Genomic DNA, 26,739 nt, shown 5'->3' with positions numbered 1-26,739 from the left:
TTTTAAAGAGTATTCTCCCAGTTTTTCTCCCATTGAGTATTATTGACTTTAGGTTTATTGTATATTTCCTTAATGAAGTTGAGGTAACTTCCTTCTATTCCAATTTTCTGCTGCATGTTTATCATCAATGGGTATTGAATTTTGTTAAATGCTTTTTCAGCAGCTATTAATATAATCATGAGATTTTTGTTCTTATTTCTATTTATGTGGTGAATAAAAACAATTTGATCATGGCATACAGTTTTCTTGATGTGATTTTTTTTGTTTTTTGTTTTTTTGTTTCTTTGTTTGGCGGTACTAGGGGTAGAAACCAGAGGATTTCTATCTCCAGGTTATACTCCCAGACCTATTTTGTATTTTATTTGGAAACACTATCTCACTAAGTTGCTGAGAGCCTCACTAAGTAGCTGAGACTGGCTTCGAACCTGTGCAATCCTCCTATTTCAGCCTCCCAAGTGCAGGGATTATAAGTGTGCGCCACCACATCTGGCTCTCTTGATGTGCTTTTAAATTAACATGGGTAGTATTTGTTTAGAATTTTTGCATCTATGTTCATCAATGATATTGGTGTGTAATTGTCTTTTCTTTAGGTATCATTATTTGGTTTTGATATTAATATAATACTGACCTCATAAAGTTTGACAGAATTCCATCTCTTTTGATTTCACAAAATTTGTAGACTTCAATTGGGAATCTGTATAAACCTGGGCTTTTGAGGACAGGCCTGTTATTGCTGTTTCTCTATCTTTGGTCACTTTATATTTTCTATATCTTCTTGGTTCCATTTAGGTAGATTGTATGTTTAGAAATCTGTCAACTTCTATGTTTTCAAGTTTATTGGAGTATAAATGTGCAAAATAATTTCCGAATCCTTTGGATTTTTTTCTGTAGTGATATCTCCTTTTTTATTTCTGATTTAAATAATTTGGGTTGATTTTCTTTTGGACTAGATTTTCTAAGGCTTTGTCAATCTTCTTGATCTTTTAAAGAACCAGCTTTTTGTTTTGTTGATCCTTTGTATTTTTTTTTTGTTATCTATTGATTTTTGTTCTGATTTTAATTATCTCCTGCCTTCTACTGGCTTTTGGGTTAAGCTGTTCCTATTTTTCTAAGTCCTCGAGGTGTGTCATTAGGTTAATTATTTGGTGACATTTTTGGTTTTGTTTGTTGGTTTGTTGGTTGGTTGGTTGGTTTTGTGGACACTCAGTAGTATAAATTTTCCTTTAAAACCACCTTCACAGTGTCTGATAGATTTTGATATGTCATGTCTCTATTTTTGTTTAATTCTAGGAGTATTTTTTAAAGTTTCTTCCCTTATTTTTCTCTGATCCAGTCCTCACTCAAGACAGTATCATTTGGTCTCCATGTATTTGTGTAATTTCTTTTTGTCTTCCTGTTGTTATTTCTACTTTCATTCCATTGTTATTAAGAAGATATGGAACTTATACTTTTAAAATTTTCTGGTACTTGCTTTGTTGTACAAAATGTGGTTCATTTTGGAGTAGGTTCATGAGCAGCTGAGAAGATTGTGTATTCAGCATATGTCTAATAAGTCCATTTGGTTTATAATTTTATTTAGGTCTGAAGAGTCTTAGTTATCTTCTGCCTGGAGGATCAATGTAATGCTGTGAGTGGTATGTTGAAATATCGTATTTGGTTTGATTTGAGACCTGATGTCCTGAAGACTTTGTTTTACAAAAGTGGATGCACTCACATTTGGGTCACAAATGTAGACTATCATTTTATCTTCTTATTGGATTGTTCCCTTTATTAATAAGGAGTGACCCATTTTGTCTCTTCTGTTATGTTTTAGCTTAAAATTATCTTTATCAAATAAGAGTGTGGCTACCCCTGCATGTTTTGGGTCTCCAATTGTATGGTATACATTTTTTCATTCTTTTACTTGTTTTAGGTAGTGTTTGTTCTTCTTTACTTTGTTTGTTTGATGGAAATTTATTGTTTCTCTGGTTCTGGTATTATTTCTTCTTTATAATCAATCTTGAGTATTTTCTCTAGTGCTTTTATGGAAGACATAAATTCTTTCGCCTTCTGTTTGTTGTAGAAGATTTTTATTTCCCAGTCAAATTTGAGAGATATTTTTTCTGGGTTGGAAATTTTGAGCTACAATTTGTTTTCTTTAAGAGTTAGGAATATGTTGCTCAAGGCCCGCCTGGCTTTCATTACTTGTTTTATAAAGTCTGGAGTGGTCCTAATTGGCTTTTGTCCCCTTAAAGATTCTCTCCTTGACTTCTGTGTTAGTCTGACTATTATGTGGTGTGGTGAACTTTTTTCTAATTCTGTCTAAAGGGATTTCTATATGTTTGTTTCTATATGTTTCTTATGATTTCTATATGTTTCTTATACCTATGTTTCTGTATGTTTCTTATACCTATGTGTTGAACTCTTTTTCTGTTTAGAAATTTTTCTAGTATTACTTCTCTGAAAAGATTATTGATTCCTTTTATTTCAGCTTCTGTTCCCTCTTCTATGCCTAGTATTCCTAGGTTAGCTCTTTTAAAATTGGCCCATATCTTTTCAATGTTTGATTCATACTGTTTAATTGGATTTTCTAAAGTATATACTTTGAGTTCTAAGAGTCTAAGAGTGAGTCTAAGAGTTCTAAGAGTATAAAAGTGAGATTCTATTTTCTGTGGTCTAGCCTACTGTTTATACTTTGTATTGATGCTTTCACTTCAATGATTGAATCTTTCATTTTCTTTAAAGCTTCCTTTGATATCTGTTCAGGGTGTCAGAGTCTTTATTTGTTCCTTCATTTCTTTCAGGCTCTCTCTGAATTCCTTTTGGAAGTCCTGTATTATTTTTGCTATTAAAGTTCTGAATTGTCCTTCCAGCAACCTCTGAAATTCTGTGTTGGTAGGTTCTGTTATCGTGGGTTTGTGGTAGCTCATTGTTTCCTTGCTATTCTTCCTTCTCATAATTTTCAGTTTCTTCAGTTTTTATCTTTCTTTCTTATGATAATATTCTCTTAGACTGTATGTTTTTTTGTGTTCATTTTCTCTTTCTTAATACTATCTTATTATGGAGTTAAATGTTTATCTCCAGGTATGCCTAACATTTGAATAGCTTCTACTATATGGTCATTTTCTTTTTGCTATTGTGTATTTATCACTCTTTGATATTAATCTTGAAAATTATGTCTATGATCATCCCATTGTTGTTGTACCTATAGATAATCAATACTGGGTTGTGGTTATTTTTGGATTCATTCTGCCTTCTGCAGTAGTAGCTTTGATAGGTTTCAGGTGTTAATATCAGGTGTTCTGTCTTTAATCTCCTTCATAGGAAGTCATCTCAGAAGTGTGAGCAAAGCAGTTTGTGACCTCTTGTTTTTAAACCTCAATATGCAAGCTGTTGGGTATTTCTTTCTGTCAGCTGTAGTTTATTTATCCTTAGTGTCTGGCAGTCATTTCTGGCAGTCACCTCTCTGTTCCAAATTCAGCAGTAGGGATTTAGAAGTGTCAGCTGACATATACAAGGGCAAGTTTTTTTTTTTTTTGTTAAATGGTGAAGGTTGGGTGAGGCAGGAGGATCCAGAGTGATAAGTGCAGGAATAGGGTAGAGGATGTGATTGAGTAGAATGAGCATTTAAGTGTAATAAGAGACAGTGAATATATAGGAAAATTCTAGTAGTCATTGTAGAGTATTTAGGTATAGTGATATGAAATAGATTTAATATAAGAGAAAGAAAAAATTGTTTAGAGGGAAGAGAGTAGATAGGAAAGAAGGAGGAAGCTTGTAAAAGGTATGGGAGGAGATAAAACAGACACAGAAAATAACAACCAACCATCTAAAAAAAAAAAAAATCAAACCCTACAAATATACAAGTACAAAGCAGACTTGGCCACTGCAGTCTTCTGGTTTGCTTGTATACTTTCAGCCATTTGATGTCTACTCACTATGGTAGGTTCTTGAGCATGTTCCAATTGTTCTCATATTTTCAGTAACTGATAGTAGTGATGTCAGTTTGAGCACCACTTTTGGATCTTCTGCAATGATTAGAACCCTGAGCTAGTGTCTCAATAGGGGCTGCAGTGTTGGCAGTCCCAACTCGAAGTGCATAGGCCAAGATGGTGTGGCCCACTAAGGATGCAGTGTTCCCCAGGGAAGGTGAGTTCAAATCACTTTGCTATCTCCTCTTGTGTTTTTTGGATTTTGTTCCTCCATGATTCAAGCTTTCATAGCTTAGTTCAACTTTTCACTGCTTTTTTTCTCTTGTCATGGTGGTACCTTCATGGTGGCTGAATTTTGAGTGTGAGAGTAACTGATATTTACTGCGTCCCACAGTTGCCATCTTCAACAATTCCCAGTCTATCGCTGATAACTGTGAAATTTAGACCTTTGACATTCAGTGTTTTCATTTAAAGATGATTTTTGTTTCCTGTCATTTTGAGTTCTATTTTCTGATTTTATGTAGTATTATTTCTCTTTCACTTAATTGCCCATCTGCCCCTCCTCCTCTTCTGGTGTTTACTTCTTTTATGTTATTTGTATTTTATTTCTTTATTTTCTCTAGTGCTGACTTGATAGTCATGAATTCTTTTAGTTTCTGCTTATCTTAGAACATTTTTATTTCACCATCAATTTTGAATGATATCTTTGTTAAATATAACAGTTTTGGTTGGCAATTATTTTCTTTCAGGATCTGGACTACATCATACCAGCTTTTTCTGGCTTTCCTGACTTGGGTTGAGAAATCTGGAGTGATTCTTATATTTTGCCCCTGAATGTCACCTATTCTTTTGTTCTTGCTGCTCTCAAGATTCTTTCCTTGCCCTCTATGTTAGTCATTTTGATTATTATGTGGTGTGGGGAAGGCATTCTTTAATCTTGTCTTGTTGACATTCTGAATATCTCCAGTATGTGGATGTCCAAATCTATGTTTGGGAAATTCTCTGAAATTATTTCTCTGAAGAGGTTTATGATATCCTTGGTTTGTGCTTCTATATCTGCTTCAATGCCTATTATCCATAAGTTAGGTTGTTTCACATCCCATTATGTGTTGGATATTCAGGTCGTATTGTTGAATTGTTTTCTCTATATTCTTGACTGTGTTTTCAGTTCTGAATGACCTGTCTTCCAGCAGTGGTACTCTGTTATTCATGTGGTCTAGCCTTCCAGATGAGGTTTATATTGTAATCTTTATTTATTTACTTCTTCATTTCACTCAAAGCCTCTTTTTGGTTCTTATTCGAGGCCTCAATTTCTCTATTAATATAATCTTTTATTTCTTGTACATCTACACTGTGATCATACTGAAGATCAAAATTTGTCTTCTGGCATTTCCTGCAGTTCAGTACTGATAATCTCCCTTGTTGAGTTGTGATAGTTTATTGATTCCTCGCTGCTTTTCGTTCTCATGTTTTCAGAATTCTCAGGTTTGTATTTCTGTTTTTTAGCATCGTTTTTCTCTTTGTGTGTGATTCCTGTGTCTCTTTATGATAAAGTATATGTTACTTTATGATACTTTATGATAAAGTATATGTTGAAAATATATATATATGTTGAGGATATATATATGTTGAGGATATGTTGAGGATACAAAGTATATGTTACTTTATGATAAAGTATATGTTGAGGATATATATTTGCCTTTATAAATCTGTCTCATTTAACCAAACTTTTGAGTTTGTTCCCTAGAGCCTCTTTAACAAGATATAGTTCTTAGTGCAGAGATGAAGAAGGGGATGAGGATGAAGGTGAAGAAGATGAAGATGATGATGAAGGGGAGGAAGGAGAGGAGGATGAAGTAGAAGATTATTAATTGAACACACTGATGGATTCCAACCTTTTTGTTTGTTTCTTTTTTTTTTTCTTCTTTTTTACCCCAGTCCCTGGGAGCAAGTTACAGTCCCTTTTTTTTCCCCTTCCCCACCCCTTTTTGCTCAGTCACCCTGTTCTTGGGATCTCTTTTCTCAATACCGGTATTATCAACTTTTTTTGGGGGGGAAATACCTTGAGCAGAATACAATGGGAAGAGAATCTCTACACCCTTCTGTTCTAAATTCATTTTTATCCCTGTCAAAAAAATCTGTATGGAATCAACACCACCGTGCTCTGTGGGGAAAAAACAAAAACCTGCCTGGGCCCCCGACCATGGGCGGGAGGGCAGGTGCTGGCGGGGCACCCCTAAGCGACCCCCCTCTCCACCTGGAAGGCCCCCGGCCCCCGACCCTGGGCGGGTGTGCAGGCGTTGGCGAGGCGCCCCTAGGCAAACCCCCCACTCCACCCGGAATGACCCCGTGGTCTAAGGCCCCTGGGTCCCCGACCCTGGGCTGGTGGGCAGGCGCTGGCCAGGCGGCCCTAGGCGACCCCCCTCTCCACCCGGAAGGACCCCGGCCCCTGACCCTGGGTGGGTGGGCAGGCACTGGCGGGGCACCCCTAGGCGACCCCCCTCTCCACCCAGAAGGACCCTGTAAAAAAAGAAAAGAAAAAGAAAAAAAGGAAAATATCGGAGAGGGGTCAAGGAGGTGGCAGATGCCAGGAAACTGGAGATGCAGACAAAACTTATCCAGATGAACTGGAATTATTGGAAAAATTCCCCGCTAAGGAGAACTGCTTCTTCTCTACATTGTTAAGAATTTTGGACATCACCTGTAAGGAGAGAGACTTTAGCGGAGACCAAGGAGAAAGGCGGTGCTGAAAGTGGTCTCCACGTTGGCGGTGACGAATTGTATTCAGAAGAAGCAGAAATCAGAGCCTACCAAATTTATTTATTTATTTATTTATTTTGGAGAAATTACACCAAAGGTTGAATGCTACCGTCGCGCATGCTTAGGAAGATTGGACAACATTCAGAGTAAAATGAGAGCTTGGGAAAGATTTGAAATGGTGGAGGCAGTGGCAATGGCAGTGGCCAGTACTCAAGGGAGACAGAGATCTGATACATTACACCTGGAACTTTTGAAGTAATGACCCCAGAGGCAGAATACTACCACCACCATGCACCCTCGAGAACGTGGGACAAATAGTTGGGCGAAGAGGGTGCTCCGATTAGAGCCTGCCGAGAGGTGAGGCCTGCGCCGGGCATAGCAAAGCTGGGATTGCAGCCTGCCGTGAGGCAAGGCCGGTGCTGGGGCCTCCGAGACTGTGATCAGAGCCTGCCGAGGTGTTAGGCCAGTGCCGGGACCAGTGGCCGGCATCGGAGCCTTCTGTGAGGCAAGGCTGTTATTGAGGCCTCCGAGGCTGGGATCAGAGCCTGCCGAGGGGTTAGGCCGGTGCTGGGGCCAGCGAGGCCGGGATCGAAGCCTGCCGTGAGGCAAGGCTGGTGCTGGAGCCTCTGAGTCTGGGATCAGAGCATGCTGAGGGGTTAGGCCGGTGCCGGGGCCACTGGCGGGCATTGGAGCCTTCCGTGAGGCAAGGCTGCTATTGAGGCTTCTGAGGCCGGGATCGGAGCTTGCCGAGGGGTTAGTCCGGTGCCGGGGCCACTGGCTGGCATCAGAGCCTTCCGTGAGGCAAAGCCGCTATTGAGGCATCTGAGGCTGGGATCAGAGCCTGCTGAGGGATTAGGCCGGTGCTGGGGACAGCGAGGCCGGGATCGGAGCCTGCTATGAGGCAAGGCCTATGCTGGGGCCTCCTAGGTCCGGATCGGAGCCTGCCGAGGGGTTAGGCTGGTGCTGGGGCCAACGGCCAGCATCGGAGCCTTCCGTGAGGCAAGGCCATTATTGAGGTCTCCGAGGCCAGGATCGGAGCCTGTCATGGGGTTAGGCCGGTGCTGGGTCCATCGAGGCTGGGATTGGAGCTGCCGTGAGGCAAGGCTGGTGCTGGGGCCTCCGAGGCTGGGATCGGAGCCTGCTGAGGGGTTAGGCCAGTGCTGGGGCCAGCGAGGCCGGGATCGGAGCCTGCTGAGGGGTTAGGCCGGTGCCGGGGCCAGCGAGGCCAGGATTGGAGCTGCCATGAGGCAAGGCCAGTGCTGGGGCTTCTGAGGCTAGGATCGAAGCCTGCCAAGGGATTAGGCCGGTGCTGGGGCCAGTGGCCGGCATCGGAGCCTTCCGTGAGGCAAGGCCATTATTGAGGTCTCCAAGGCCGGGATCGGAGCCTGTCGAGGAGTTAGGCCGGTGCTGGGGCCAGCGAGGCTGGGATCAGAGCTGCCATGAGGCAAGACCGGTGCTGGGGCCTCCGAGGCTGGGATAGGAGCCTGCCGAGGGGTTAGGCTGGTGCTGGGGCCAATGGCCGGCATCGGAGCCTTCCGTGAGTCAAGGCAGTTACTGAGGTCTCCGAGGCTGTGATCGGAGCCTGCCGCGAGGCAAGGCCAATGCTGGGGCCTCCAAGGCCAGGATCAGAGCCTGCTGAGGGGTTAGGCCGGTGCCGGGGCCACTGGTCGGCTCAGAGCCTTCCGTGAGGCAAAGCCGCTATTGAGGCCTCTGCTGGGGCCAACGAGGCCAGGATCAGAGCTGCCGTGAGGCAAGGCCGGTTCTGGGGCCTCTGAGGCCGGGATTGGAGCCTGCCGAGGGGCTACGCCGGTGCTGGGGCCAGCAAGGCCGGGATCAGAGCCTGCTCAGGGGTTAGGCCGGTGCCGGGGCCAGCGAGGCCGGGACCGGAGCCTGCCGTGAGGCAAGGCCGGTGCTGGGGCCTCCGAGGCTGGGATCGGAGCCCGCCGAGGGGTTAGGCCGGTGCTGGGGCCAACGGCCGGCATCGGAGCCTTCCATGAGGCAAGGCCATTATTGAGGCCTCCGATGCTGGGATCGGAGCCTGCTGAGGGGTTAGGCCAGTGGTGGGGCCAGTGAGCCTTCTGCGAGGCAAGGCCGGTGCTGGGGCCTCCGAGGCTGGGATCGGAGCCTACCAAGGGGTTATGCCGGTGCTGGGGCCAATGAGGCCGGAACCGGAGCCTGCAGTGAGGCAAGGCCAGTGCTGGGGCCTCTGAGGCTGGGATCGGAGCCTGCCGAGGGGTCAGGCCGGTACTGGGGCCAGCGTGGCCGGGATTGGAGCCTGCTATGAGGCAAGGCCAGTTCAGGAGTCTCTGAGGCCAGGATCAAAGCCTGCCGAGGGGTTAGGCCAGTGCTGGGGCCAGCGAGGCCGGGATCGGATCCTGTCGTGATGAAGGCTGATGCTGGGTCCTCCGAGGCCGGGATCAGGGCCTGCTGAGGGGTTAGGCCGGTGCCGGGGTCACTGGCCGGCATCGGAGCCTTCCATGAGGCAAGGCCGCTACTGAGGCCTCCGTGGCCTGGATCAAAGCCTGCCGAAGGGTTTCGCCGATGCTGGGGCCATTTGCAAACATCGGAGCCTGCCGTGAGGCAAGGCCGATGCTTGGGCCTCCAAGTCCGGGATCAGAGCCAGCTGAGGGGTTAGGCCAGTGTCGGGACCAGTGAGCCAGAACCGGGGCCTCCCATGGGGCAAGGCTGCTGTTTAAGCCAGTGAGGTCTGATCAGTCAACCGAGTAGCCAGGCCACAACTGGGGCCGTCAAGAGTGGGATCAGTATTTGCAACACGGCATGCACAGAGAATTATCGCAGAAAATTAAAACCAGATGCTTCCTCTAATCAGCAATAACTAGGAGGAAAGGGGCAACAGGAAGTGGCCAAACTATAGAAAGTGTCCTACAGTGATGTAATTAAGGTGACGAATCAGAGGGTATGGAATAGGGGAGGATGAAGTCTCTTTAAAAAGCAGGAGGTACATAAACATATATATCAAAGTTAATCACGAAACAAGCATGGGATCGAGGGAGGGGGAGGGAATGGGATGGGGACTGGATGAGGGCTAATTGCATGATGTGTGCTTGTATATCCTCTCAAGTCTTATATTCCAATGTGATGCATGATTACAATGCACCAATAAAAATAAATTTTAAAAAATTAAATAAAAAAAAGAAAATGATTAAATGAGTATTCAATAGCAAAAAAGAAAAAGGAAAAAAAAAAAAACCTGCTCCCTTGGCTCTGCTGGGAGCTGGAGCGTGCGAGGCCCCTGTGTAGTAGTAGTACATAGAATCCTAATTTTTTTTTGCCTATCTCTGTATATTGGGCTCAGAGATTACACTGTTTCTATGTGAATATGGACAGTTAGCATTTACCAACATGTATCTGTCTACTTTTTCTTGTTTAAAAAAAGAAAAATAACTTTAAAAAATGGGGATATAGAAGGTCAGCAAAGTGTGGGTTTGAGATGTTTGGGTGGGTTACATGGACATTTTGACAACATGGCTTCTCCTTTGACATGTTTAGTTGTAATGTTTAACAGACATCCTTACAGTTTAAGATGACACCTTTAAAATAAAATTCTCTCCTAATAATGACTTGAGCCCTGCCACTTGATGGGAGAATCAGCAGAATCTGTAGGTTTTTATTTGGAATTAACATTCTCTCGTAATTTTGTTTGTTTATTTTTAAATTTTCTCTTTTGTTTTCACTGGAAAGATGATGCTCAGTTTTAAACTTTAAAAGTGTACAAGTTGCTTTGTTACAATAAAACTAAATGTGTACACAAAGGATTTGATGCTTTTCTCTCAGAATAGATATACTATGACCTTCGAGTTTGACTTGTTATAATAACATCATCGTCAAACTTTGTCACCCTAACTTCGTATTTTTTGATATGCACTTTGCAGTATGACCTCAGGGCTATGTGGATTGAGTAAAGGGATTGAATCAATGTCTTAAATGTCTCCATAGCTGGGAAACATGGCTACAAATTAGCTGTTCGTTTCTGAAAATACTCATGTCATTTGGGATACCAGAAACTCAAAACTGAGTTGTGAGTTGTACCCTTGATTTTTATCTCAAATTGGCACTTTTTAAAATAGGCCTTTTAAAACAGTAGTCTCTAATTGGCTGTAGTCAGCCAATGTTCTTTAGACTCAAACCTAGCAGGATCAGAGGACTATGATTCAGAGCCTGCAGCCTGCTGATAAGAATTCAGTGGCCCAGTTGCTCTGCTGATTGTTGACTCGTGATACTATAGAATGCTGACCTCTAGCCTCTTTTGTCAGTGGTCTTAGGCTCAGGAAGGCCAGTGATTGCTATATTTCAAGCTTGTGGCCTGGCTTGCTGAGCTTTGATGGCTCAGGGGCACCAGCACTAATCTGATGGTCACAATCATGTGGAACACTGTCAATTACTTGCATGCATCACACACTCCTAGCACAAACTCTGATGGCAGAGAGAGTGTTGAGTTCTAAGCCTGTCATCATAATCATGTTGAACCCTTGCTGGCCCCTGGGCTCCCAACTTTCAGGACCTAAGCTCTGGCAGAGAGAAATTATACCATTCTGAGAGACTAGAACTTGGATTACTCAGTTATTTAGTTCTTGAGAGACCGCTGTTGTTCTGGGTGGCTGCAATCATGTGAGACATTGTTGGCCTCTCTTATTGAACATTGCTGGACAAGAGTTTACAGCTTTCTGAGCCTGAAACTTAGTAGGCTGGATTGTTTTACCCCACAGATATCACATCTGACTGTTCTCTGGTGATTTTTAGAGACTCTGAAAGAGTGCAGTGACTCTAGGTTCCTCCCACTCAAATATTCCTAGGGGGCTTTCTATTATTTCACATTTCTGCTGTCTCACTGTAGGACCTACCCCTACCTCAGCAGGAGTGATTTGCAAACCCACAGACCCTGCTAGTCTATTCCTTTCTGCACAAATTCCTGTGGCTACCCCAGGCAGTCTCTCACTGGGATGGTGTAACTCAGGTCTGGATGAGTGTCAGAGATGGATTCTGCTAAAGCCACAAGATTTCGCTGCATGATCTAGCTGGGTTATCTTTGGAGTTGAGTCCTTGTTAAAGTGTGGTGAGAAAAATTTAACTGTTTTTGATGATGGTCTGTAGTCACTGACTCGACAAGATTCTATTGCTTCTTTGCTGAAGTTGGTCTCTGAGAACCCTGAGACCTGGCAGCCTCCAGCCCCATATGGGCTCTGCATATGGTGCCATTGCCACTTTTCACTCACAAGGTGAAACTTGTGGAGATCATTTCAGTCTTCTACTCTCGTTTATGCCTTTGATTCCACCACTTTTCGACTGTTGTCGTTCTGACTGCTTTTCTTCCTTTGCAGTGTTCCAGGTGGTTAAGTTTTGAGTCTCCGAGTGCCTAAGACAAGTTTTCTCCCTTTATTATAAATACAAGGTCATTTAGAGATATATACAGGGTGAGATTAATAAGATTAGGGAAGGTCTCTTAGTAAAATCTTTTTTTTTTTTTTTTTTTTTTTTGGTAGTACTGGTGTTCCTGGAAGCCCTTCTACCTCCGGGCTACACTCCCAGGCTTATTTTTTATATATATATTTTTATTTGGGTTTTCATCCTATTCACTTGTCAGTTTAACATGGGTATTAAAAGTATTTGGGGGGAAGGAGAGTCATTCCATACATTCTTCTGCTGATCCTAAAGCTTAAGTATGATCATCCTATTTTCAAATTATATAAACAGGGAGGGTAGTATTGGGATTGAAGTGTAGCCTCTGGGGCTAGATTATAGGCATTCAGAGTCTAGTTCTGCCTCTTCCTGGCTGTAGACCCTTGGGCAAAACAGGGTAATCTCTCTATGCTTCAGTTTCCTCATCAGTTAGACAATAACAATGGTAGAAGTTGTTTAATAGAGCAGTTGTCAGGATTAAATGAGTTATGACTTAGAACAATATGAAACTCAAGTAGTGAGTTAATATTACATGATTTTACTATTTTACTATTTTCTCTCACCAAGAACCCGTGTTTCTTAACTTATGGATATAATGTCATATTAATCTTCTGAACTTATAGTTCATTTCAAATAAGATGTATTTATTAAGCCTATACTGTGAGATAAGGCCTATATGAGATGATGTGAACTCCAAATTGAATGACATAAGTCTTTTTCCTCAAAGAGTTCATAATACTTCACAAAAGGCAAATATCTAAATAATTACTAAAAATGGGATATGCCAAATACCATAGATTTTGAAGGAAAATAATCAGACTTACTCATCTAGCCAAGCCGGAGCTGAGTACAAGTAAATTAACTTGCTTTCAGAACAACATATAAGACTCTTCTAAGAAAAACAACACAGTCCAGAAGCTCAACAATTTAGTAACAATGTGTACCATTCAAATAAATATGACTAGATGAACAAAATGGGAAATCCTAGGCAGGAGAAAAAAAAATCAGTGAATAGAAACAAAGCTAAACATAACAAAGCAGATGAAATGAGAGGTGAAGTTTTTTTTTTTTCACAGCTAGAATATGTAAATTTTCTGATTTCAAAGCTTACAAAGCTACAATATTGAACAGTGTAGTATTGCTATAATGGTAGATATATAACCCAGTGGAGTAAAATAAAAAGCCTAGAAATAAATTCTTCCATATATGGTTAAGTTATTTTTAACAAGGTTTCCACGAACATTTGGTGGAGGAAATAATAATCTTTTCACTAAATACTGTTGAAAAATAATAATTACATGAAAAAGAATAAAATTGGAACCTTACCTAATACCATATTCAAATATTAACTAAAAATAGAAAAAAAAACCTAAATGTAAATCTTAAAACTATAAACTTTTAGAAGAAAACCTGAGACATAAAACTTCACAACCTTAAAATTGGCAGTGATTTCTTGGATATGATTCCAAAGGCAGAGGCAACAAAAATATAAACAAACTTTATAAAAAATTTAAAAAATTGTACATCCAAAGACAATGTAAACAGAATTAAAAGTTACTGATAGCTGGGCATGATGGCGCACACTTGTAATCCCTGCACTTGGGAGGCAGAAACAGGAGGATCACGCAGGTTTGAAGCCAGCCACACTGGTTTAAGAGACCCTGTTTCCAAATAAGAAAAAAATGTGTATATATATATATTAGGTCTGGGAGTATAGCCCAGAGGTAAAAGGGTTTCCAGGAACCCCAGTACCACCAAAAAGAAAAAAGTTACTGATAGAATGGGTTAAAATATTTCCAAATGCTATATTTAAAGCTATATTAATAATCCAAATAGAAATCCTAAAAATTAGTAACAATAAAAACAAACAGTACAATTTAGAAATGGGTAAAAGACTAAAGTAGATAATCTCCAAAGATTTTTATATGACCAATAAATATATAAATATTACTCATCATTATCATAATATAACTAATCATTAAGGAAATACAAATAAAAACTATAGTGAAATACTACTTCACATTTGTTAGGCAGCTACTTAACATGAATTACCTTGCTACAGCCCTTTACCTTGAGTTGTTACTATCTTTACTTGTAAAGTGTGTTTCTTTAAGCAGCAGATGAATGGATTCTGGTTTTTAATCCGTTTTGCCACTTTATGTCTTTTTATTGGGGAATTGAGGCCATTTACATTCAGTATGATTATTGAGAGATAACTTTTAATTCCTAACATATTAAGATTTTATTCCTGTTTGATATACTGTGTATTCTTCTTTGCTTAGTTGTCTGCTGAATGGGAAATCTTGTTTCTCTGGTTCTGGTGTGTGTTACCTATTTCTTCTTTGTAGTTAATCTCTTTGAATATTTTCTCTAGCACTGGTTTTGAAGACATAAATTCCTTCAATTTCTGTTTGTCATGGAAGCTTCTTATTTCCCCATCCAATCTTATAGATAGTTTTGCTGGGTAGGAAATTTTTGGCTGGAAGTTGTTTTCTTTCAGAGTTTGGAATATGTTACTCCAAGCCCTTCTGGCTTTCATGACTTGGTTTGGGAATTCTGGAGTGATTCTAATTGGTTTGCCTCTGAATGTCACTTGTCCTTTTGTTTTTGTTGCCTTTAATATTCTCTCCTTGGCTTCTACATTAGTCATTTTGGCAATTATGTGACATGGGGAACCGTTTCTCTGATCCTGTATAAAGGGAGTTTTATAAGTTTCCTGGACCTGTGTACTGATCTCTTGCTCTATGTTTGGAAAATTTTCTGCTATTACTTCTTAGAAGAGATTATTGATTCCTTTGGTTTCACCTTCTTTTCCCTCCTCTATTCTGATTATTCTTAGATTAGCTTTCTTAAAATGGGCCCATATTTCTTCAATGTCAGAATCCTGCTGTTGGATTTTTTTTTCTAAGTTATAAATTATACATTCGTTTTTGGAGTGATCATCTTCTAGGAGCAAGATTCTATTCTCCATGTGTTCTAATCGATTGTTTAGAGTTTGAATTGATGTTTTTACTTCAGTGATTGCATCCTTTATTTCTTTTAGACTCTCTATAAATTCTTTTCAAAGGTCCTGTATTATTTCTACAGTTATATTCCTAATTTGATCTTCTGGAAATTTCTGAATTTCTGTGTTATCGGGTTCTGATATTATGGGGTTGTTGGCATTCATTGCTCTATTGTTGTTCCTCTTTCCCATGATTTCAGAAGTTTGTTCCTTCTCTGGGGTTTTCCCCCGGTCACCACAACTTCACTTAGGGTGCTTTGGATCTTGAGTTTGTGGTAATCTCGGCCACCACTACTCCTTTACTGGGTTGTATCGAAAGTCTCAGACCCAGGGAGTTCATTGAGGCTGTGCGAAACCATGGGAGTGCCAAGCTGGGTGTTTTCCCATGGGGAGCTGCGACTAGGTTGTGGTATCTTTGCCACCACTACTCCTTTACTGGTTTGGACTGCAAAATCTCAGACCCAGGGAGATTATCAAAGCTGCACAAGTCCCTGGGTGTGCAGTGCTGAGATTTCTTCTTTAGGGGCTGCAATTTCACTTACGGTTATTGTGCGTGCTGATCTGGAGCTGTCGCAGGTGTGGTGAACTCACTGCCACTACTGGCAATATGGCGCCACTGCCATTCCCTCGACCGTGAGGCTGGCATATTTCTTTTCTGGTTTTGAGCTCCATTCTGAGTCCTTGCAAGTCGTGATGAGCTTGGCCACTGGGAGTTTTAGACATTCTTTGCACTGAAAGAACTGCTGAATTACACCCAAATGATCTGCAGCTGCTCACTTAAGTTCCTTGTTTACCTTTCCTCTCTGGAGCCTCATGCTGTTAGGCAAGATGGCACTGGCAGGGCTCCCCCGCCGCAGTGCGGGCTGGTTTCTTTTCTAGTCTCCAGTTGTTCTTCTAGTCTTATTTTCCTCTGTCCCTTGTGTTTACATTTTTTATTTCTCTGCTGGAGGTGTTTTCTGGCTATGAAAAGTGCTGATTTTGTGGCAATAGAGATTGAGTGCTACAGGACTCGTAAACGCTGCTTTTCTCACTGGCCATCTTTCCAGAAGTGAGGTGAGGGTTTTAAAATCTATTCTAAATATATTCAAAGATGTAAATAAAAAATAGCATAACTAGAGAATCAGTGGGTAGCTTCAAAAGAGAAATAGAAAATCTGTTGAGAAAAAAGTACTATTGTAGAACTGAAAAAAATCTGTAATATATACAATGAAAAATTTACTAGAGGTTTAATATCAGGTTAAACAGTGGCAATATCAATAAATCCATACCAGGAACACAGAAACTTTTCATATCAAGTTTGGCTAGGAGAATGTATAAAAACTAATGAGCTGCATCTAGTGAGCTATAAAATAGTATCAGGCAGTCTAATTCGTGTGTGACTGTAGTAACAGAAGGCAAATGGAGAGAGATTAGGAGCAGACAATTTATAGAACTAATAGTTGAACCTTTTGAAATATGAAAAAATATAGACCAAATGAACCCCTTACTTCTTCTATGACCCATTCTTCATTCAGAAGTGTGGTGTTCAGTCTCCACATGTTTATGTGGTTTCTCTAGCTCTTCTTAGTTGATTTCTAATTTAATTCCATATGGTCTGAAAAGACACAGGAAAGTATGTCACATTTTTTTTTAATTTTCTAGTGCTCACTTTGTGTCCCAGGATGTGATCTGTTTTGGAGAAGGTTCTATGAGCAGCTGAGAAAAATGTGAACTCTGCTCTAGTTGGATGAAATATTCTATATGTGTCTACAGGTCCATTTGATTAATTGTGTTCTTTAGGTCTGAGGCATCTTTTGTCTGGAAGATTGATCATTCGATCAATTAGGTAAGAGGGGTGTTGAAGTCTCCCAGTATTATTGTATTGATATTTATATGTGGTTTAATGTCACAAAGAGTTTGTTTTATGAAAGAAGCTGCCCCTAAGTTTGGGGAATAAATGTTGATTAATGTTATTTCCTTTTGCTGGATTGTTCCTTTTACCAGTTTAAAAAAAAATGACCTTCTTTGTCTCTTCTAATAAGCTTGGGCTTGAAGTCTACTCCTGCTTGTCTTTGAGTTCCATTGGCATGGATTACCTTTATCCAGCCTTTTACCTTGTTTGTTACTATCTTTACTTATAAGGTGTGTTTCTTGCAAGCAGCCAATAGGTGGGTTCTGTTTTTTAATCCATTTTTCCACTTTATGTCATTTTATTGGGGAGTTAAAACCATTTACATTCAGTGCAATTATTGAGAGATGATTTTGAATATCTGACATGTTGAGATTTTACTTCTGTTTGAAATATTGTTTGTTCTTCTTTGCTTAGTTGTCTGCTGGATGTAAATTCTTGTTTCTCTGATCCTGGCATGTATTATTTATTCTGTGTAGTTAATCTATCTGAGCATTTTCAATAGTGCTAGTTTTGAAGATATAAATTTCTTTATCAGTTTGTCGTGGAATATTTTTCTTTCCCCATCTAATTTTGGAGATAATTTTGCAGGGTAGGAAATGTTTGGCTGCAAGTTGTTTTCTTTCAGAGTTTGGAATATGTTACTCTAGGCCCTTCTGGCTTTCATGACTTGAATTGGGAAGTCTGGAGTGATTGTAATTGGTTTACCTCTGAATTTCACTTGGCCTTTTCTTTTGTTGCTTTTAAGATTCTCTCCTTGACTTCTACATTGGTCATTTTGCCTCTTATGTGGCATGGGGAACCTTTTCTCTGATCTTGTCTAAAGGGGGTTCTATACATTTCCTGTACCTGTGTATCGACCTCTTACTCTATGTTTGGAAATTTTCTGCTATTCTTTGAAAAGATTGTTAATCCCTTTGGTTTCACTTTCCTTTTCTATGACAATTATTCTTAGGTTGGCTCTTTAAGATGGGCCCATATTTCTTTAATATTTAACTCTTGCTGTCAAATTGGTCTTCTAGTCCTCTTTTTCTCTTCCCTTGTAATCATCGTTTTTATTCCTCTAATGATAGTATTTTCTGGCTCTGTAGAGTGCTGTTCTTAAGGCAATGGAATCGGAGTGTCAGCAGGACTCATAAGCACTGCGTATTTTGGGCACCATCTTCCCGCAAGTTCCTAAAAATATTTTAAATTCATGATTGTAGGAATTGAGAACTGAACAAAGAACAAATGGGACAAATTGAAAACAAAGAGCAACATGGCAGCCTTAAACATCTCAAAATAATTATATTAAATGGAATGGATTAAACTCTCCAGTAAAAAAAAAAAAACAAAACAGAATAGATTGAATAAAAAGCAAGATACATTTGTATGCTGTTTATAAGCAGTGGTTATGAAATCTAAAAATATAAAACTAAGTTACAAATTGAAAAGTGGAAAAAGATGCCATACTTTCGTAAAACTAATTGTAAAACTAATCGTAAAAACTAGAGTTTCTATATTAATAGCAGACAAAATAGACTTTAGGAAAAAGGGATATCATGTAAAGATCTGTCAACCCTAAATGTATACACTCCTAATAACATAGTTGTAACATGCATAAAGCAAAAATTAAAGAAAATAAAGGGAGAAAGGTAAATACACAGAGTAACTGGATATGTAAAGACTCCTCCCTCAGATATTAATAGAAAATTACTAGCCGGGTGTGGTGGCGCACGCTTGTAATCCCCGTGCTTGGGAGGCAGAGATAGGAGGATTGCACCATTTCAAAGCCAGCCATGCTGGCCTAAGAGACCCTGTTTCCAAGTTTAAAAAAATTATAAAATAGGTCTGGGGGTATAGCCCGGAAGCAGAAGGTCTTCAAAGAACCCTAGTACCACCAAAGAGAGAGAGAGAGAGAGAGAGAGAGAGAGAGAGAGAGAGAGAGAGAGAAATCACTAAGGATATAAACTTTAAAAAATACCACAAATTAACTTGAACTATGTAGAACAGAAAATATGGGCTATTTTCAAGTGCATATTGAACAGTCAATCTCAAAAATTTTGAAAGGTTAAAATCATACAAAGTGTGTTCTATAACTATAAGAAAATTAAATTAGACATCAGAAACAAAATGATAATTGGAAAATCCCCAAATACTTGGCAATGCTACAACAAATTTCTTGTAAGTGGATAACCTATTGAGAAGTTAAAACTAACATGAAATTTATTTTTCATTAGCACAAAAATTAAAATCTTAAAGCTCTGTTGTTTATATACCATTCTAGGGGGTACAAAAACAGAATGAGATTCTAAACTTTTGGGAAGATATACATTTCAGGGTTGCCAGGCTGAGAAATTGTGGTTTCTTTTTTATTTCCTTTTAGAAAGACATTGCTGGCTATAGCTAGTAACTCAGGTGCTTTATATAGTGGCAAAACAAATCCAACTATTTTGATTTTTTTTCTTTACAATAATGACAAAGAATAGGGAATCAAAAAGTCTGGGACAACCAAGAATGTGTGTGTGTGTGTGTGTGTGTGTGTGTGTGTGTGTGTGTGTTGTGTATGTGTGTGTGTGTGTGTATGATTTCACAGCATATATTGTCCTTTCTACATTGTAATAAAACCAAATTGCCAAAACATCACTCAGGAAAAATTAGAAATTCATGCTTTGAATCACTCTGTCACCCATAGCTAATCAAGTCCTTCATGCAAAATATCTTGCTGGAAATAAAGAGAATAAAGCCACTATTAATGCAACAAAGCAAACAGAACTATATCAGATTCCTCCCTTTCTGGTGCACATTTCTTAAGAACCCCAAATTATGAACATTTTAGAGTCAAGAACATTTTAGAGTCATTTCTTCCCTGCTGAACTAGAACTGCACAAAGGTATAACATGATTAGAGATGAAAAAATGTAACAAAAGGATTATGAGAATGATCGACATCACCACGATATTGAAAATAATATGAAGTTCAACTATAATTTAAATAATTACTTCTGGTAATAGAGCAAATGTTTATACTGTCTTCTAAAACTTTAGAAAATATATCACAGCATTTATATGAATAATAGGTAATTTTTGAAGCTTATGAAAATTAGAACATTTACAAATATCTGTTAAATAAAAAATAACTTTTTTTTCTCCAGCCAAGAGGGATTTGTGAAAGCTTTTCTCATCTTTTCCAGGAAACAATCCCATCTGTCTACCCAGGAAATGGATCCATTAAATAAAGATATCAGTTCCCAGACATTTATTTGTTGAATGATTATAAGGAATGAAAATCATTGAATTTATGTGTGTTGCATGAATAAATTTGCATATCTTCATATACTCATTCATGCAAGCATTTTTATTAAGTACTTTCCAGTGTTAGACACACAGCTTGGCTCTAGGGATACAGATGTAAATAAGACGGTCCTTGAGACTGGAAAAGAAGAATACATGTGGCATACCCTCAGTGCTGTTACTACAGAGGAGGCTCATGCTGGCAGGTCAGACTGATATAATGAATCAGCTGAATGGCATATCTTTTAGGAATAGAAATATTCATTAGGCCGGTGCTAGGACCTCCAAGGCCGGGATCGGAGCCTGCCGAGGGGTCAGGCCGGTGCCAGGACCAGCGTGGCCGGGATCGGAGCCTTCCGTGAGGCAAGGCCGCTATTGAGACCTCCAAGGCCAGGATAAGAGCCTGCCGAGGGGTTAGGCAGGTGCTGGGGCCTCCGAGGCCGGGATCGGAGCCTGCCGAGGGGTCAGGTCGGTGCCAGGGCCAGCGTGGCCGGGATCGGAGCCTGCCATGAGGCAAGGCCGGTGCTGGGGCCTCCGAGGCCGGGATTGGAGCCTGCTGAGGGGTTAGGCCAGTGCCAGGGCCAGCAGCCGGCATCGAAACCTTCCATGAGGCAAGGCCGCTATTGAGGCCTCTGAGGCCCGCATTGGAGCCTGCTGCGAGGCAAGGCCAGTGCCGGGGTCTTGGAGGCCGGGATCAGAGCCTGCCGAGGAGTTAGGCCAGTGCCGGGGCCGGGGCTGGCATCGGAAACTTCCGTGAAGCAAGGCCGCTACTGAGGCCTCCAAGGCCTGGATCAGAGCCTGCTGAGGGGTTAGGCCGATGCCAGGGCCATCGGCTAGCATCGGAGCCTGCCGTGAGGAAGGCCGGTACTGGGGCCTCTGAGGCCAGGATCGGAGCCAGCTGAGGGGTTAGGCCAGTGTCGGGGCCAGCGAGACCAGAATTGGGGCCTTCCATGAGGCAAGGCCGCTGCTTGAGCCAGCGAGGTCTGGATCAGTCCACTGGGTAGCCAGGCCACAACTGGGGCCATCAAGAGTGGGATCGGTACTTGCAACGCGGCATGCACAGAGAACTATCGCAGAAAATAAAAATCAGATGCTTCCCCTAATCAGCAATAACGAGGAGGAAAGGGGCAACAGGAAGTGGTTGAGCTATAGAAAGGGCCCTATAGTGAAGCAATTCAGGTGACCAATCAGAGGGTATGGAATAGGGGAGGATGGAGCCTCTTTAAAACACAGGAGGTACATAAACATATGTATCAAAGTTAATCACCAAACAAGCATGGGATTGAGGGAGGGGGAGGGAATGGGATGGGGACTGGATGAGGGCTAATTGCATGATGAGTGCTTGTATATCCTCTCAAGTCTTGTATTCCACTGTGATGTATGATTACAATGCACCAATTAAAAATAGAATTATATCAAGGAAAAAAATTATATTCATTAATTTTTGTAGGTCTTTTAGAAATAGAAATTATATTCATTAAGTAATTTTTTTATGGAGCAAAACCCAGGCATTTGACCTCCAAGCTATACCCTCTGCCCTATTTTGTATTTTTATTTTAAAACAGGATCTCACTAAGTTGCAGAAGGCTTCACTAAGTACCTGAGGCTGTCCGTGAACCACAATCCTCCAGTCTCAGCCTCACCAAATGCTGGGATTGATTACAAATATGCACCACCATGCCTAGCTAAGTTTTTATTATTAAAAAAAAAACACCTCCATCTCCTATAACCTGCATTTCATCATCCCATGGTTTACCACTCTGCAGCCTATCTTGGACTTGCTCCTGACACTGTACTTTCCTGTCAGCCTTATAGTAGCCCTCCTTACTTTATGCTCAGATGACTGACAGGTGAGCTAGACTCTGTGTGCCCTGATGGTCTTTCTTCTGCCTCAGCCCCACTTCAATCCCTACAGCCCTCCCCTACCACTTCAGAATATCTTTCCATAGGAAATATTCCAACTTCTCAGCACTCTGCTTTTGTACATTCTTCCTTCAAGAATCACAGAGACACTTGCTCTGTGGAATACAAGGTGAGAACCTGGCCTCCCTGGCCTATCCCACCGGACCTCCTGCTGTCCCCCACACAAGTTCACCATCTTGCTGATTATTGCATTATAACTCAGTTTTTCTGCCTACTTTTGTTTGTTTCAGGCTTCTTGCTCCCCATGACCTAGGAAGATAATTTTATTGAGACAGCTACAAAAAATAATAAAAATCCCCATCAATAATCAATAATTTACTGCAGTCTCTTACTTTTCTGCTATGGAAACAACCTCAAGATTATCTTCATATTAAAGTCTACATAAAAAACTATAGAATGGACTTTTTGTAAATGTGCTTCCAAACAAATAAGAATCTGATATAGAAGCACATATAATTTTACTTTTGTTTTATTTTCAAAAGCAATTTCTGCCTTTATCCTGCAGCCATAAATATCTTATACAAGTCTTAATTTCTCACTAAATGATTATTTTTCCCTTTCTTTCACTCAGGAAAACCAGTTAGAGAATTTATTTGATGAAGTATTAAGGGATCTAATTTTTTTAATGAGGAGAAATTAATTCCTTCAAGAGTATTTTAAAACTGGCAAATACGAGGCATAATTACAAATTCTTTCAAAGAATCTATTTCCGTATAATAGGTTAATTGGTTATAAGTAGTCAGCACTGGCTACCATTTAAACCCAGCTTCTAATTTTATACATGCCTTTTTAAAAAATCAAATATAAGTACTTAGTTGTGATCAAATTGTTCTCTTTACAAGAAAAATTGGCTACTTATCCCTGTTTTTCAAGATTTAGATGACCTGACATACTTACAATTAGCTTTCCACCAGCATGGTATCTTTGGATGTAGTTATTTTCCAAAGCCTTATCTCATGATGGGAACTCCAGTCACAGTGCCAATGTATAATATAGATTATTGTGATTTTTTAGGAAGAATCAAGGTAATTTTTCAGAAAATTTAAGCCAAAACAGAGATGAGGGAAAATTGGGTTGGGGCTGGTTGATTCAAAAAACTGCCTCAACTCTCTACATATTGTGGCTTATTCATTTACATGATCATGGGAGGCACTGACTCTGCTTTGCATCTCTCTTAGTGGTGCAATTTGTGCATTGACTTAGTGGCCTTCACGAGTGAAATATTCAAGGGAGCAGTATTCCAGTCTTTGGATGGAATTACCGTCTCTGCCACCTGTAAGCTACGGAAGATTTTCACCTTAAAGTCAAAGCCTCAAGACACTGCTGATAAATATGGTATGTCTTGCTTTAAGACTTTAAAATTCTCTGATGCATTTTGAAAATTAACCATGCCTTTGGGATAGTATGGGTACACGGTAGCAGTTTTATTTTATATCTACAAAGTAGATTTGCTCACAGTCATGTTTATTTCTTTACTCTGGGTCAAACATTTATTTTTACTGTAGCTGAGTATTACAAAACTTGGTTGATTTTGAATGTCACAAAAATTGGTTGTTTTCTTTTTGTGATTGTGTTTATTTTTATTTACAGTGACACTTGACATGTGATCTAGGATTCTTAGTTGCAGACAACAATCATATTTATGTGGCTGAAACAGAAAAGGAATTTATTTAAGGAAATTAGTTAATTTATAGAACCTCAAGGATATCTAGAATCTTACATAGAATCTATATAGCCAGGAACAAATTCAGCCCCAACCATAGGACCATTTGTAGAATGATACCCTTCCCTTATAACTACGGCAGCTATACAGACTGCATAGTACTGAGTTCTAAAATTTCTCCTAACAGCCACATCTGAAGCAGGAAACCTACTTGCCTACCACTCTCACCAGGAGTAGATTTATTCTTTTCCATGTTTTTGGCTACTAAACACAGTCTGATATGCAGCTTCTAATTCAATGAGCATGCTGCAAGAGAGTCTGGTAAAGCACATGTCTGCTTCCTGACTTGGAAAGCAGGACTCATTATGTGGTAAAGTCACCAAATGAAAGAGGGTGCACAAATGATATTGGTTATCTGCAATGGTTCACACTATCTTTTTACTCTGTATATTTCATGAAATCATTTGGCAGCAATCCTATGAGTTTTCTAGTGATCAGATTAAAATGGAGAGTTGAGATCTTCCTCCTATTATTTCCAGAGAGACTAGAAATACATACATCAATTGTTCATCATTTGATTAATAAATATATTCTGCTGGTAATTCAGCCATCTAGAGTTCATAAGGTGACAAACTGCCCTGCTCAGATGTTGTTGTTTTTTTATCTTAAAACTTATTTATTTTTATTTTTTATATATATTTTTATTGAATATAAATGATATATATTTAAACTATACTTGGTGCCCTCTCCCCCTACCCCTGTTTTCCTTTCCCCCCTCCCACCAATGATTGTCCAGGGTAACCATGCCATATTCATAATTTTACACATATTCGAATGTAGACCCTCATTAATCAAGTTCAGCCTTCCTCCTCCTCTATCTTTCCATTCAAGCTTTGCTGATATTTCCCCTCCATTAACTGGAGTCCCACTGGTATCCTCTACGTTCCCTAGTTTGGGCATATTAGAGGGAACATAGGTACCTTCTCCTTCTGTGCTTGGCTGATCTCACTTAACATAATGCTCTCCAGGACTTTCCAACTTCTTGAAAATGATATTATTTTGCTCTTCTTTATGGCTGAGTAGAATTCCACTGTGTTTATTTCCCAGAGTTTTGCAATCCATTCATCTGTTGATGGGGACCTGGGTTGGTTCCATATTTTGGCTATTACGAATTGTGCTGCTATGAATATACGTATGCATATGTTGCTATAGTTCTCTGGATTCAACCCTTTTGGAAAAATTCCCAGGAGTGGTAGAGCTGGATCATATGGTGGATCTATTCCCAGCTTTCTTAGGAATCTCCACACAGATCTCCATAGTGGCTGAACTGGTTTGCACTCCCACCAAGAGTGTAAAAGAGTTCCGCTTTCCCCACATCCCCACGAGCATTTGTTGTTATTTGATTTCTTTATGCTTACTAATCTGAATGGGGTTAGATGGAATCTCAGTGTAGTTTTGATTTGCATCTCCCTGATGGCCAGTGATGTAGAACATCTTTTCATGTATCTATTGGCCCTTTGTATCTCTTCTTTTGTGAAGTGTCTATTTAGTTCATTTGCCCATTTCTTGATTGGGTTGTTTGTTTTGCTAGTGTAGAAACTTTTAAACTCTGTATATTCTGGATATTAGCCCATTTTCAGAGTGATGGCTGGTAAAGATCTTTTCCCATTCTGTAGGCTTCCTCTTTAGTTTCCTTTGATGAGAAGAAATTTTTTAGTTTGATGCTATCCCACTTGTTAATTCTTGCTTTAATTTCCTGAGCTTTGGAGGTTTTGTTGAGAAAGTGACTGCCTGTGCTAATATGTTGTAGTGTTGAACCTATGCTCTCATCTACTAACTTCAAAGTCTTAGGTCTAATTTCTAAGTCCTTGATGCATCTTGAGTTTATTCCTGTGCATGGTGAGATATAGGTGTTTATATTCATCTTTTTACAAATGGTTAACCAGTTCTCCCAGCACCATTTGTTGAAAAGGCTGTCTTTTCTCCAGCACATGAGTTTGGCCCCTTTGTCAAAGATTAATTGACTAAAGATGTGTGGGTTTGTTTCTGTATCTTCTATTCTAATCCACTGGTCAGTATATCTGTTATTGTGCCAGTACCATGCTATTTTTACTACTATTGCTATATAGTATAATTTGAAGTCTGGGATTGTGATGCCTCCTGCATGTTTCTTATTGCTGAGAATTGCTTTGGCTATTCTGGGTCTTTTCTTTCTCCATTTAAAGTTCATGGTTGATTTTTCTAGGTCTGTGAAGAATGTCGCTGGTATTTTCATGGGAATTGCATCGAATCTATAGATCAGTTTTGGCAGAATGGCCATTTTGATATTTATTCTGCCTATCCATGAGCACGGGAGATCTTTCCATCTTCCAAGATGTTCTTCAATTTCTTTCTTTAATGTTTTATAGTTTTTGTTGTAGAGGTCTTTTACATCTTGGGTTAGGTTTATTCCTAGGTATTTTATTGGTTTTGAGGTTATAGTGAATGGAATTGTTTTGTTTCTTTCATTGTGGATTCATTGTTGGCATAAAGGAAAGCCACTGATTTCTTTAGGTTGATTTTGTATCCTGCAACTTTGCTGAATTTATCAATCAGCTCCAGAAGTCTTTTGGTTGAGATCTTTGGGTCTTCCATATCAAGTCATCTGCAAATAAGGATAATTTTAATTCCTCTTTTCCTATGTGAATTCCTTTGATCTCCTTCTCTTGTCTTATTGCTGCAGCAAGAGGCCCAAGGACTATATTGAAAACAGTGGTGATAGTGGACATCCTTGACTTGTTCCTGATTTTAGAGGAAATTTTTGCAGTTTTTCCCCATTCAATATAATGTTGGCTTTGGGTTTACAGTATATTACCTTAATGATTGTGAAGTACATTCCTTCTATCCCAATTTTCTGCCGT

At 40.1% G+C, this 26,739-nt stretch overlaps 1 protein-coding gene across 1 annotated transcript in view; it reads left to right on the top strand.

Annotated features, from left to right (window-relative positions):
* The window catches only part of CFAP20DC (CFAP20 domain containing), a gene marked incomplete at both ends in the record, with an annotated part of 331,976 nt that overhangs the window by 132,282 nt on the left and 172,955 nt on the right, over positions 1–26,739 (top strand). The window contains one exon of the mRNA XM_080715044.1: positions 23,355–23,511. Coding sequence (XP_080571170.1) covers positions 23,355–23,511 — 157 coding nt within the window. The remainder of the gene's footprint in view (positions 1–23,354; positions 23,512–26,739) is intronic.

The sequence above is a fragment of the Muscardinus avellanarius genome (assembly GCF_963383645.1).
Source record: "Muscardinus avellanarius genome assembly, chromosome: 18".
NCBI lineage: Eukaryota > Metazoa > Chordata > Mammalia > Rodentia > Gliridae > Muscardinus > Muscardinus avellanarius.
Note: the sequence above shows the minus strand (reverse complement) of the source record. Positions and strands in the feature narration are given on the sequence as shown.